This window comes from Idiotropiscis lumnitzeri, chromosome 5 (assembly GCF_059441095.1).
Source record: "Idiotropiscis lumnitzeri isolate Australia: NSW breed Sydney's pygmy pipehorse chromosome 5, RoL_Ilum_1.0, whole genome shotgun sequence".
In the NCBI taxonomy this organism is placed as follows: Eukaryota; Metazoa; Chordata; class Actinopteri; order Syngnathiformes; family Syngnathidae; genus Idiotropiscis; species Idiotropiscis lumnitzeri.
This window is the reverse complement of record NC_142395.1, coordinates 25,932,258-25,945,788: the sequence shown is the minus strand read 5'-3', so window position 1 is coordinate 25,945,788 and position 13,531 is coordinate 25,932,258. Positions and strand designations below refer to the sequence as shown.

The 13,531-nt window shown below is 39.0% G+C and overlaps 2 protein-coding genes and 1 long non-coding RNA gene across 3 annotated transcripts; 2 read left to right on the top strand and 1 right to left on the bottom strand.

Moving 5' to 3' along the window:
- Nucleotides 1-34: 34 nt before the first annotated feature.
- Nucleotides 35-5,131, bottom strand: LOC148337455 (lysosomal protective protein). Its single transcript, XM_088296336.1, has 11 exons — nucleotides 4,836-5,131; nucleotides 3,370-3,481; nucleotides 3,157-3,294; nucleotides 2,906-3,064; nucleotides 2,664-2,755; nucleotides 2,236-2,320; nucleotides 1,995-2,141; nucleotides 1,770-1,915; nucleotides 782-944; nucleotides 530-619; nucleotides 35-468 (listed from the first exon to the last, which is right to left on the bottom strand). Exons 1-11 carry the CDS (start codon nucleotides 5,015-5,017, stop codon nucleotides 385-387), a joined length of 1,398 nt encoding a protein of 465 aa, XP_088152462.1. The 5' UTR covers nucleotides 5,018-5,131; the 3' UTR covers nucleotides 35-384.
- LOC148337454 (uncharacterized) lies at nucleotides 3,808-5,578 on the top strand. Its single transcript, XR_015843194.1, has 2 exons — nucleotides 3,808-4,062; nucleotides 4,822-5,578. It is a non-coding gene; the product is annotated as an uncharacterized LOC148337454 (long non-coding RNA).
- Nucleotides 5,579-7,728: 2,150 nt separating this feature from the next.
- On the top strand, nucleotides 7,729-11,088 carry LOC148337453 (dynein regulatory complex subunit 4-like). Its single transcript, XM_088297131.1, has 9 exons — nucleotides 7,729-7,920; nucleotides 8,143-8,343; nucleotides 8,486-8,540; nucleotides 9,048-9,253; nucleotides 9,517-9,672; nucleotides 9,773-9,853; nucleotides 9,930-10,139; nucleotides 10,820-10,885; nucleotides 10,966-11,088. Exons 2-9 carry the CDS (start codon nucleotides 8,158-8,160, stop codon nucleotides 11,086-11,088), a joined length of 1,083 nt encoding a protein of 360 aa, XP_088153257.1. The 5' UTR covers nucleotides 7,729-7,920; nucleotides 8,143-8,157.
- The last annotated feature ends 2,443 nt before the right edge of the window (nucleotides 11,089-13,531 follow it).

Here is a 13,531-nt window from a genome sequence, read left to right as displayed (position 1 = left end):
CAACCCAGATAGGTGAATAAACCTTTAAAAGCAATACATTTCTGCTATCTTTATTAAAATGCAATTTTAATAAAACTCAACTTGTGCATTATTGACAAGTCACCTGGCATGACTGAAAAGTGCAAACTGTGATTGCAGTGTTTTTGATTCATTTCGGCAAACAATGCAGTCGAGTCATTGAGAGGACACGGATTTTGTTTTTGCGCTGTGCCGAAATTAAAGTTGTTCAAATTTTCTGTATAACAAAAGCTCAAACAATGCAATGTGCAAGATCTGACTAAAATGCACAATCTTTTCCCTCAAAATCCAAATTCCCTGAAAAAAAAAAAAAATGATGTCACAAATGCCCATTGTCCAATGCACGGCTTCCATCAGGATTCTGATTCAGTAGGTGCTGTTTGATATAAAGGACTGGAACATGTGAAGAGCAGGACCCGGAGCCCACTGTGGAACCATGTGACCTGCACCCTGGAAACACAATCGATATTAAAGTACACAAAGAAATTTCCTCATGCTACTTTTGATTTACCTTCACTGTCAGGAAAGTAACATTTCCATACTGCTGGTAGAAACCCGCGACCTGGTTGTCAACATGCCAGGGTTGATACCTAGTGGTGGCCTGGGAACAAATATCAGATATCGACCGTATGTCCAACTGTTAACATTGTATCAACATAGATTGCGCATCATCATAGAGATTGGGCTATAATTTGTAAAAAATAATACTCAAACGTGTTGACTGACCAATAGCAAGGGTTAGCGTTCAATAATAGGTTGCTACCTCTATGCCGAGGTCTTCCACAAACCACTGATCTCCCAGGAAGTTGCAGGCCATGTCTGTGTCCCCGTTGTAGACGAGTGCACGCAGGCCGAAAGAAAGCAACTTAAGATACGCGTCCTTCACTGATGCGTACAGGTTGGTGTAACCCTGCCCGACAGTCTCACTGCAGACAAGACAAGAAGCATTCATAATTCATTAATACAAGACACACACTGAACAAGAAAATAAGTGGCTAGATCCCTTCAATTGGATAATTATTTCTGTGATGATCACATTGTTAAAAGGCACTGTTTTAACAATCTGTTTATGTACATTTATGTGCATTCACAGTACAAAATCGTTCTGTACATGCAGTAAACAACTCATTTTTACAACATAGAAAACTGCGGCTTATACCCATCGTTTTTTTTTTAGAATTGCTGCAGCTTAAGAAAGCTCATATTTGGTTATGCACTGCTCAGTACAGTTAAAAATTTAAGGATGGACTCCGCCAGCACCAACTGATGCTTCGGGTTTTCTTTTAATTGATTTTTGACTACTAAAAATAAATAAATATCTGTATCAGTGAGGTTATCTTCATTGTGTCCTTCCCTATGGGTGTCATCAGTATACTAGCGGTACTACAAGGTAGCAACCAGCAGGGGGCACCATTAACTACAAAGTAAACAGAGTAGCATTAGGTTGTTTTTTTCTTTAACTAGAACAAAAAAAATATGACAATAAAAAGTACATAATACTTTGGAAATTCAAATTATTATTTTCAATTTAATGACGTAAATTTGGAATTCTACGATATTCTAAATGTATTGAGACACGCCTGCATATACATGCAACACAAGTAAAGAGTCCCCGTCAAATCAATTGTTTTGATCTTGAAATAAAACCACACTCTTTGGGATGCCACCAAGCATCCCTTCACTCTTTTTAGCTAAATAAATGACTACAAAAGAAAGAAGTTTACATGCAGAGCTTTGGCGCTCTACCATACCTGCACAGGTCCCATGGTGGCAGCGTATCCGGGATATGCAAGGCTTTCCTCACATCGCCTCTGTTGAGCCAGTTGACTTGAGCTGTACTATTAATGCAGGGGGGGACTTCGTTCAGAGAAATGGAGAATGACGGCCCATCTGAAAACTTCTCGCAAAAAATGCTGTGGTCAAGATCTGTTTTTGCTTCTCCTGTGTGATGAATAAGAATAAGTGTTCACACTCACATGGTTGCTGCGTTTGCGGTAGTCCTTGAACAGGTGACTCATGGCTCGCTCATAGGCTGGGTGAAACCCGCCGCGACCCTCGCAGTTCAAGTAAAGGGCATACTCGTTAAGGCCGCTGTTGTACACAATATTAAAGGCCACACTGACCTGTGGGGACATCGAAACAGAGGCAGAGGAGGATTTGACATTGCGCACCAATGTGGCAAGATGAACAATTTACATGCAGGGCACTTGTACAGACCAGCGTCTGGCATTTCTGGGAAGTGGAGTTGGAGAAGTCACATCTTTGGTTCTCGCAGCAATGAAGGTTTAGATCACGCCACAAGCTGCGCATAACACAGTTTACAATTACAACGATAAAAGCTTGACTACAGATGCACTGATATTAGGATCTGTGGAGATACTTTACATCTATACTCTTGATACTACAACACATACTATAAGGCACATGTGTCAAACTCAGCAAATTGTCAGATTTTTTGTTATTGACCCCCCCTTTAAATAAAATAAAAAAAAAAAAGTTTGAACAAATAATTTACTGGCTTTGGATTTTCAAATTCGTTATGCATCAATGTGTTGCGTGTGTGATGATATAGGACGAGCATATATTTATATAAACTCACATATAACAGCCCTGCAAAGGAAACCATACCAACGATGCAAACTTACTCCTCTCCAAAGAGGCCATGGTAGTAGGCAAAATAAATTAAAGTCTGGTCATTGAGCGCGTAGCTGCTGAGACCATTTCCCACAGCAAACCCCTTTAAAAAAAAAAAAAAGGGGGGGGGGAAACATTAACATACAATTGACAGTGCACCACAGTAAATACCAACCACTTGGCGTGCCACAAGAAATTATCGAGTTTCTATAGTAAAGTAACATGAAAATGCATTCCATCTTAAGAATCCCACCTTAAATTTGATTTTGTCATTTCCTGCAGCGATGCGCAAGCTGAGGGTTGGCACGTAAATTCCACCGTAACTTTCTCCAAAGATGAAGAAGTCATTCCGAAGGAAGCTCGGAAACTTGGCGAAAAAACTTTGCAGCGCTTTGTAATTGTCCTCGGCGACCTAAACAGTTGACATTAAAGATTTTTTTTTTATTTATGCATTTTTTTTTTTAGCTTGACACATTAAGTCAATCAATCATTGACTCAACTCACCTGATCATCATCCGTGGCGTAGTCGCCGTCATTGGAGTAGGAGTAGCCAACCCCTGCCGGGGATTCTAAATAGAGCACATTTGCAAACCTGTTCCAGCTAAAAGTGTTCTCGTACAAAGAGGCTCCGTCGTCTCGTACCTAAAATGCAATTAACAGTGAAAGTCACATCAACTGAGCGGTGGGGCCAGTTTTGCAAACTGTGGGCAAGCTCACATGGAAAGGTCCGTTCTCTGAAAGGAATCCATCCAGCGAGCTGCAACCCGGGCCTCCATTGAGCCACAATACCAGCGGGTCTTTGACCGGGTCCCTCTGAGAGGTCACAAACCTACACGAGACCCAAACCACAGATATTCACTTTCAATTCATCAAAGACGCAAACATGTTGAGTAGAGATATTCAACACCCCCCCCTAGCCCCGCAGACCGATACCAGTACATGTACTCATCAATACCAAGTAACCGATAACACAAGTCGGCCTACTTTTGAAACAGTCTGAAGTTCCTAACCAGTTAATCAGAACTTGAGTAGACTTTTTTCCCCCCCACACTGAATACTAGGGTCTACATGGCTGTTCAGTCTCATACTTGAGTCACAATATTCTGAAGTAACAGCACTCTTACTTGAGTACAGTTTTTGGCTTATGTGGGCCCCATGATGGTGATGCTGTCGGACAATGTCGGTTCATAAGTTTGGGACGTGCTCACTAATCATAAATGCACTATTTGTTTATTATTTTGCGACAATAATTCTGAACATGTTCATGTGTAACCACTTTAGCGTTCGATCAGTGGCTGATTAGTTTAAGGCTGGGAAAGTTAATTAAGGCACCTGAGACAGTTACGGGGACCTTTGAACCCGGAAGTCAGTAGACGGTGTGTCATATGTCGCTGATGTGCTGTGTTACAGGTGAGTAAAAGTGCCAAAATAATAGGTATACCTTGAAATACTGTTGGTATTTTAAGACTAGGCATCCTTCAATAGTGTAATTATTACGTGAAAAGTAGGTTTTGAGCTCATTTGTGAACGTGTAGAAGTACGCAATGGTGACGCGTGTTAATGAGCAGACAGGAACTATGGCCATTTGCGTGACTTGTTGCCACTGATTTACATTGTTATGCGTAATGTACAATACTTCATGTGAATATGAATGGGAATATTTTGAGTTAGTGCAGTAAGCAACGTGTTTATAGCAAGTGACGGGAGCTCGGGAAGCTTCGTGCCTCATGTAGACAGTGTGCAGTCCAATGTGTCATAATTCGCTGTAACTGTCGCTGATGTGTTTTACAGAAGTAAAAAAAATAATAATAAAAATATTCTACATTTTCAAAATTTCCCCCGCCCCCCAAAAACGCTTGGGATTATTTGTGTCCATGCGTGCGACACTAATCTACCCACTTCTGATGGGCACAATGGAAATAGAACCTCTGCACACGAGTCTCCTTATTATCAATGAACTCAGGCTCTATGCTATCAAATGTATTCCCTTCGCTGTGTTAACATTGTGATCCGACTAACAAAAGACATTTTAGGAAATAACTGAAAATACAAAAGTGCAGATGTTTTCAGATCAAGGCAGTAAGAGTAAAAACTCGTCAAAAATACTCAAATACATGCACCTGGGAAAAAAAGAAAAAAAAAATCCAAGTTTGATTATGTTTCGTGCAGATGTTGCTCCTCACCAATAATGAAGAAACTTGCCGGGTCTGGCCTGGACGTGTCCCGACCACTGACGGAAGTTGGGTTTGTAAGTCAAGCCCGGGAGATGGCTCACCTCGTCGGGGGCATAATGAGCCCAAGAGCCAAGCCGGAACACGGCAAACACGGATAAAAACAAGGCCAACTGATGGCCACCGGCGTTCATCGTCTGATCTAAATGATGGACGAAACCGTACGAGATGAAAACAGTGGAAGAGCGGCTCTGTTTTATACTATAACGCGTGACTTCCTTATAAAACAAGTCACGTGACGGCGCGGGTTCGTCACGTGCTGCGACGCCAGTAGCATAGCAGCTTTGTTGCTAGATTTGGCAACCTGTCACCGGCACATTCAGCTACTTTTCAAATTGTTTCAAAACCTATCGCAACTTTTGAAAGTGACTTGAACAAACTATTGCTAAAACACACGCATTTTCGTCTAAGACACAAAACGATTTTCTGTCACAGTCTACATTAGGCGTGCAATCTTATGAATACATATGCATTTCAACAGCTTCATACACTATACATACCGGTGTGTATTATTATTTATCATTAGATCCATGTCAATTATAGAATACATTCTTCTTTGCACCAGTTGCACAAATATTGGAGTAGCATAATTATACTATTTATAATAATTATTATTTGTATTACTAATTATTGCAGTAGCATAGCAGCATGCACTATTTTTTTGTTGTATACATTAAACCAACATCTTCCTTCAATGCTTCTCTGATTTTTTTTGTTTGTTCAATGTTCTATCAACAAACACTCCCGCATGCTCCTGAGCCATTTGAGTAGTTCCGCAGCAAAAGAAATTATTTCTAATACAGCTAAATCTCGGTCCACCTCATTCAAATTCTAATGTGCGAGCAGTTACAGCAGGCTGAAGAGTAGAATGACTCAAAAATGAAGGCACATACGGTAGTAAATGGAGCATTTTATGCATCCATTTATCATTTAACCTTTAATGCAGACTTTCATTTCCTGTGAGTTTACACCATTTTAATATTTTGAATGAAGAATTTCAGAATAAATACACCTTTTTATATGCAAATTTGGGCCTGCTCACTGCTATTCTGAGAAATCAAGAAATAAATCAAGCACAACATTCAACCACTAAAGCTTCTTCATTTTTGTTTAGTATTTGTATTTGTTTTTTATTTTTGAAAGTATACAGGGACAGTGCATATTAATCAAACAGTTTCCTGTAAATATGACAGATTATAGCCAATGGCTAATTTGCATCCGTTGTCCCTGTAATGCCGATAAACTAAATTTAAATATTAATTTAACAATTGTGTGCTTGTTTCCCCTCCTCCATTTGGCAACAGTAAATTTCAAAACTTATAATAAATATATTTCAGCATTTTGAATATAATTTTATTTGAAGAACTTACACATAACTATATATTAACCAGTGTCGAAACATTAAAAAAAAAACATTTTGCTAATTACTAACAATTAATTTTTGGCAGATGTGCTATGAAAAATACTGTAGTTCCCAACAATTCAACTAATTAGATTTTCGAAATTTTATCAAATAAGTGAACTCATGATTTGAGCTCATGTAAAATGTTTGGAAAATTATTTCATGTCGCAGAGGGTGCTGAAATATTTCAGCATTACTGCTGATTTATTTTGACTACTATGGTTCATATAATTTACGAATGTATATTTTTATAACCCTCCCCAAATAATTATTTACTGTGCAAGATTATAACCTTCTTCCAGTTGAGCATCTATTGCCCTCTATAGGCGGCTTTGCACACCAAGTGAACGCTTATCCCGTTGCCATGGCAACACGTGTTTGGAGCAGCTCCGGATTACGCTTCCTGATTTCTGCAAACGAACATGGTGAGCCAAAGTTTGTTTGCCTCTGGTTTGCCTTGAGAATTACAATGAGTTAGGTTTATTATCTTGAGGTCATTAAAATGAAATGTTGTGGCTAATATGCGAACTTTGAACAGCCGCCTAAAAAGAAGAGCTCGGGAAAAAAGTCAGCCAAGGTCAAGTCTGCTGCACTCATAGATGGACTCACCAGGGACGAGCTGTCGAAGGAGCAGGTCAGAATGAAAACTATGCTGAATAATGATATCATAATAAATAAGAAATGAATAAATACACCATCTGAAAGCTTTAGTTTGATAGTAGTTTGACAACTTGGGTGAAGATCTCATTTGAAGTTATTCAAAGTTGTAAAATATAATGACTATATTATTTCCTGTATATTAATTGGACTGGTTTGAGGAATAAGCTCTCAGCTTTGCCATTTTACAGTTTTCAGGGTGTTTATGAGCTCTGGTTTTTGAAAGCTGTTTAAGCAATTAATTAATATCCTTGATATTCATTTTATTACATAGGACCATTTTGGTTTTACATTTTTTTACATTAACTTTTAAGACAATTCAGCATGCTAATACAAGAAAATGTAGTGCACAAAAAAAAAGATTGTCATATTAATAGCCTTATCATTTTGATTGCAATACTGGTACTGCCTTCCACTACTTTATGGGTTATCTTCAGACTTAAGCTGTTATTCTAGAACCCATTTTATTTTATTTTATTTTATGTCACCAAGCACAGCCTCCCCAAACAAGTGCCACCATCATGACCAACATTAAAATGCAGATATGTTCCTATATTAGTGTTTGTTTCTTAAGCTGGATATCAAGGATAGAAACAAATGCTCAAATGGCTTTACACTTACTTACATGTATGGACATTAAGTCTCTGAGACTCACACAGTTTGATGCGCTGCAAACTACCACACATTAAAAGGCATATTGGAAAATGAATACCTTTCTGACAGTCAATCAACTAAGCATTATTTTTTTCTATGGCAATAAAATTGACTTCTGAATCTTAGATACTAGAGCACATTGTCATCCTGAGAGAGGAGTTGGACCGAGAGCGGGAAGAGAGGAACTACTTCCAGCTGGAGCGAGATAAAATCCACTCCTTTTGGGATGTGACCAAGAAGCACCTGGAGGAGGCTGTGGCCCAACTCAGAAATGAAGAGAAGAAGATTGAGGAGGATGAGGGACGTCACCTTGTAGAGATTAAAGTAAGTAACTACAAATCTTCATCACAGGTTGATGGAGAAGTCAGACAAGGATCTGAGTGAGCTTCCATCAGTCCAGTTTCTAGATTTCTTCTCCTTTTATCGGTCATGGATGAGCTGGTGTCCATCTCAGCTGACTTTGGGCCCCATCTTAACTTCCTGTGGAAATTAACCGAAAATTTTCCACCCATTTCCAACCCTGTGCCACTGCAAAATGAACACCAGGTATATAAACAGAAAATGAAGCACCTGCTGTGTGAGCACCACAACACCATCTCAGAGCTGGAATCAGACCGCGCAACGACTGCCGAGGCCATCGAGAAAGAGCAAGCCCGGCTGGAGAGGGAGCTTCATAAGAGGACGACGGCAATCAGGAACGACATTCAACAGCTCGACATGGAAAACCTCGTCATTGTACTGGAGCAGGTGACCACAACCCTGATTTATCTTTTTAAGCAACTCCGATCAACTCGGTGGATTCTAACGTGCATCTCGTTGAGATCAACTTTTTTCTTTGTTGACCCAAAAAGTCAGCAAGTGATTGGTTTGATGATGTATTTGTCAACAGGGACACAATGAAGAAGTGGCCAAAACAAAGAAGAGCTGGGAGGATCAACTGGCAGGTAAAACCTCCAATCCTCCAATTTGCAATCAGCTCTTTTTATTTTACCGTATTTTCCAGACTATAGGACGTACTTGCATATAAGCCACAGCAATTCTTTTTTGGGGAAAAAAAATTGTAGTTTACTGCATGTACAGAACGATTTTGTACTGTGAATGCTCATAAAGGTACATGATCAGATTCTTAAAACAGTGCCTTTTAACACGACAACAACTTTGCTAATTAAATCAGAACAGACCCAAGAGGAAAAAAATGGAGATTTATTCAGCGTCATTTCTGAACTCTAGAGCGCCCCTAGTGGTGAAAGAAAAATTCAGATAAAAGCCGCACTGTTGTATTCGCCGCATGGTTCGAAATCTAGGAATAACTTAGCGGTTTATAGTCCGGAAAATACATTAGTTTTATATATATATATATATATATATATATATATATATTGATGGATAATGGGACTTTGCACATGCTGAAACATAAATATACAGGGGTGAACTGTTTGTAATTTGTGTAGAAACAGAGGCCCGCTACAAGGAAAAGCTGGAGCTGTTGCAACAGGAGCTGGTCAACATGAGGAAAATGGAAGTCCTCGAACGAGAGGATCAGTGGAACAGTCAGATCAGCGCTATGACTAGAGACCACCATCAAATATTCGGTGATGCACTCGCTCTCCTCAATCAAACGATGGAACGAGATTTGTATCACAATGATTCCTTTAAGGTACCGTAAGACCATTTCAAACTATATACTTTAATCAAACTGATTAAAAGCAGCAACAATTTTGTTAAGTATTCATTCAAGAGCCACAAGAAGGGCAATATTAGTGCAATATTATTAATATTATTGCAGAATTTTTTTAATTAGCTATTCTTAGTGAACTATTTCTGCCTCCTGATTTTTAGCAATCGTTCACAAATATTTAAATATTTCCTAATAAATTATTAACCTATACCCTTTATTTTTCCTGACGTTGTCTCCTGAAGAATCAAATAGAAGACGCAAAGATCAAACAAAAAGAAAAGGAAAAGAAATTGACCCGTGTTCTACCAGAAAACAAGCGTCTCAATAAGCTTCTTCTCGACGCGCAGGAGAAAACCGCTGAAGTTGAAAGAAAGATGAAGAACCCAATCCGGAAGCAGGTTCTGTTCTTTCATATTCCGATCATATTGTTCACGGATAGCTCGTATTGTGTGGGTTTTATATGTTGCAAGCAGCTGCTTGATGTTAAGTATTCACCAGGACACCAAAGAAAGGAGAAAAGAAAAGCAGCTCAGTGATCAGAAACAGAAATTAGAGCAACTGAAGCAGAAATTTAGCGAGGTAAAAATAATCCGGAGCAAAGTACTATTCCATTTCGGGCACTTGTGACGATCCGCTCTCATGAATGTGACTCTAGCTTCAGCGGGAACGAGACGAGCTGCGTGTGAGCCTCGCTCAGGACGTTGAGAGTGTTCAGAGGGAAGAAGATGAGAAGAATGCCAAGCTGGAAGAGAAAGTGAGGGACACGATGGACGACTTGGCGACGACGCAGGCCAAGCTCTCCGCTGTGCTCTTGGTCTCTAACGTGGACCAAACCGCGCTAAATAGCGTCACATGCAGTGTCGAGGTACCCGCGGTACCTTTAAGTGCCCATGCAGCTTTTAACTCTTCTTTCTTTCAATTTGATACCACTTCTGGTGACAGAAACGTTTTTATTTAGTTTAAAATGACTCACCTTGACTAAAATCCTGCGTTGCATTAGAAGAATCCTCTTCAGTTATTTGTTTCTTTTTCGTAGTGTAAATAAATCCTTACTGTGGCGGTGGCCATTTGCTAATTAGTGATCGGTCACACTTTAGTTGCCATGACTACGATTTCTTCCATTTCTTTTGTGGGAGATTATATTTGTTCGAAATTGTGTGCATGATGATGTTAAAATGAGTTTTGGCCTCGCCACTCATTCACAAACACCTCCATGTAATTTATTTTGCGGATGCTTTGCTGCATTTTCGGTTTTGTTGATTTTTTTATTTATTTATTTATTTTTTGTTTTGTTTTCCCTATTGCCATTAAGAAAGTAGAAAAATATTTAAAAAATAATAAGTTATAATCATAGCATCTACATTTTGATAAATCTCCAGTTTAACATGTGGCTTCCACCACAACAAGGATTGACTATGTAGAAAAAAAAGTGCGATAACCTAACAGGATTCTACCTTCGGCCACAATCCGATGCGCGATTCGGTGGAATTTAAAATTGACACAGTGAATATTCTAAAGGTTTTAATATACATTTTTCTCTTACAGGCAATGATAGACTCCAAAAATAAAACCATTAAGGATTTACGATCCAAAATATCTCTGATTTCCAAGGTAAGTAAAAGTGATGCATGCAACAAAATCAATATTTTTTATGTGTTTTCTGTACACTGAAACATCGGTTCTTCTGGCAGGCCCGTCAAGGTTTACTGCTGAGGTATGAAGCAAAGCAAAGAGCTCTTGGTGTCCCTGTGGAGGAACCTTGTGTGACATATTCCTCATTTAGGAATAAATATTGGGTGTATAACGAGCTTTAGATCAAATGATTCAATCTGTTGCTGATATCCCACTTAGTCTGGTATTGGTTAACTTGATGAATTGAAGTTTCTTTTATTACATATCACAAATATTTTTTCAGCCTAAATTTTATGACTCAGAAGGATAAAATCGTAATTGTAATATAATTGACTTGCATCTATGTTGTGGTGTTATAACACTTTAATTGACTTTTGAACACAAACGGTGTTGCAACACATGTAGACATTAATAACAATACTCAGTCAAATATTCTTTATCCTCTGTGAAGAATATCTAATATTAGTGCCGCACTGAAGAGCTACAGACCTTCTCTATGAATCTGTTTTAATTTTTTTTTTTTTACTGCTTGATGAAGAAGCGGCATAATGGTCATTTGATTGAGGCAAAGTGTGTAATTTTTAATGAAAAAAATTAATTGTGTCATATCTTTATACGGTAAAATATTGTTGAGTGCCATTTTGTCATTAAAACATTTTGGAGGGGAGCTGTAACAGATTAATGTTGTTTCCATTCATTGCAATGAGGAAAAGTGTATTAGATTTTTTTTTCTTAATGAAGTACAAATAAGAATGAGTGACGTTTTTTCGACTGCAGATCACCATCGACCAGCTTTCCAAATCTACAAAGACTTCTTCGCTTTTTGATGAATCCTCGTTTCACCTCTGTTAGACATGACATCATGTTTCAGTCAAATAATTTTTCCCGTCTAATCCAGCACGTCTTGGTTTAATCTCCAAGGAAGTGGTACAACGTTGGATGATGGCAGTCACAACAAGTTCTTTGAAGATACGTCTATTAATAATGCGTCATAAATACAGTGATGGTTAGGTTGACATCGCTGGGACTTCAAACCTCGGAATGAACCCAAGTATTCCAATCTCAACATCTAGTTGCCAGTGGAGCGCCAGGCGGGGTGGATCCAGTTGCTCATTGTATACCCCTGCGGCCAAACGAGCCCTGACGCATCGAGTGATTGCCGTTCCTTTTACTATTAATAATACAGGAGGACGATATTGTCCCAGTGAAACACAGTATCATGCTCTGACAGCAAACAGAGTGAGGGGGTCCTCTAAGGTTTCGGGGGCCCTGCAGACTTTCGGACTCAGGGGAGTCGGCTGCTTTTACTTTTTGCACAGGGCTGAATTTGAACACTGTTAGCTGAGTCCAAGCGTTGACAAGCTATTTAGTCCTGCTGGCCTGTTCCTCTCAGGTCATCACTACACCCCCAACAAACTTTCACGGTGAGCCGCTGCTGAGAGACAGCTCAATGGGGCGTTAGTCAGTAGGAGACCTCCGACAGAAAGAAAAGGATGGAGGTCCTGCCTGATTAACTTCATCCAGATTTTCACTCATTTGGTGACGCAAAACTTTTGTTGTTCATCAAGTTGGCAGGGGTATCGATCCTGGTTCCCAATTTTGAAGAGACATACAGTCTGTACTCAAGCCATGCCAGAGATGCAAGTAAACGCGGGTGTCAAGTGGGAGGGTTCAAGGAGAGTGAAAGCTGAAGAACAGACGATGGTGATACCACCACACTGAAGATGATGCAACTCACTTCCAACAACAGAAAGACTGCAGGGTGAGTGCTTTAATTTCCTTTTCATCATCACAAGTGCTTTAAGGAATTCAGTTTGCTCTCAATTGAATACGTAATCCAAATCCGGAAAACTGTTTTTGACAATTTTGTTTCAATGACATTTTATTCATAATTCTATTAGAATATACAAACATATGATACAGAACCTGAGATGGTGGAATCGAGACAACTGTTGCACGTGAAATTTATTTTCACCAATCATCCAAAAGGTGTGTGATGATTTCTGGATTAAAAGTGAAAAATCTTCAACAAACAAGAAGAGTCTAATTGTCGCTATTCAATCTTATCATCACTTGGATGACTGAAAATCTAGACAGGAAAATGTGAATTTACAAAGCTTGACTGCGTGTGTTTGTAACATTTTTTAAAACCCTGTTAAGTGAATTCAAGAATTTATTTCTCAATCCAGTAACTGCTGAAAATTATGAGTATTGAAACGTATAGCTGTAGCATTAAACTGTTTTGAACAATTTCTGATGTTTTTTTAAAATTTTTTTTTAGCCTGGGCTAAAACAGTGCCCAATGACACACGACAAAGTCAGGGTTTGCCTCCCCCACAACATAAGACAAACTTGAGTGCCTTTGTTTGCATCAGCAATTAACAATATTGTCGTGAGAAATTAGCTAGCTAGTAATGTCTACACTCAAAAACACAAAATTTATTCATACAGTCATTGGCTGAAAACATTTGAAACCATAAATGTTGGCAAGGCTCCAAAAGGGTGAAAAGCGAACCCGAACTTTTGATGAAGCTTGTCACAATGACACAGGACGACGCGTTAATCACGTTAAAAAAAGTGGAGAGCGGTAAGCTAACAATACAATTAGCGCTTCTGATTCTGAAA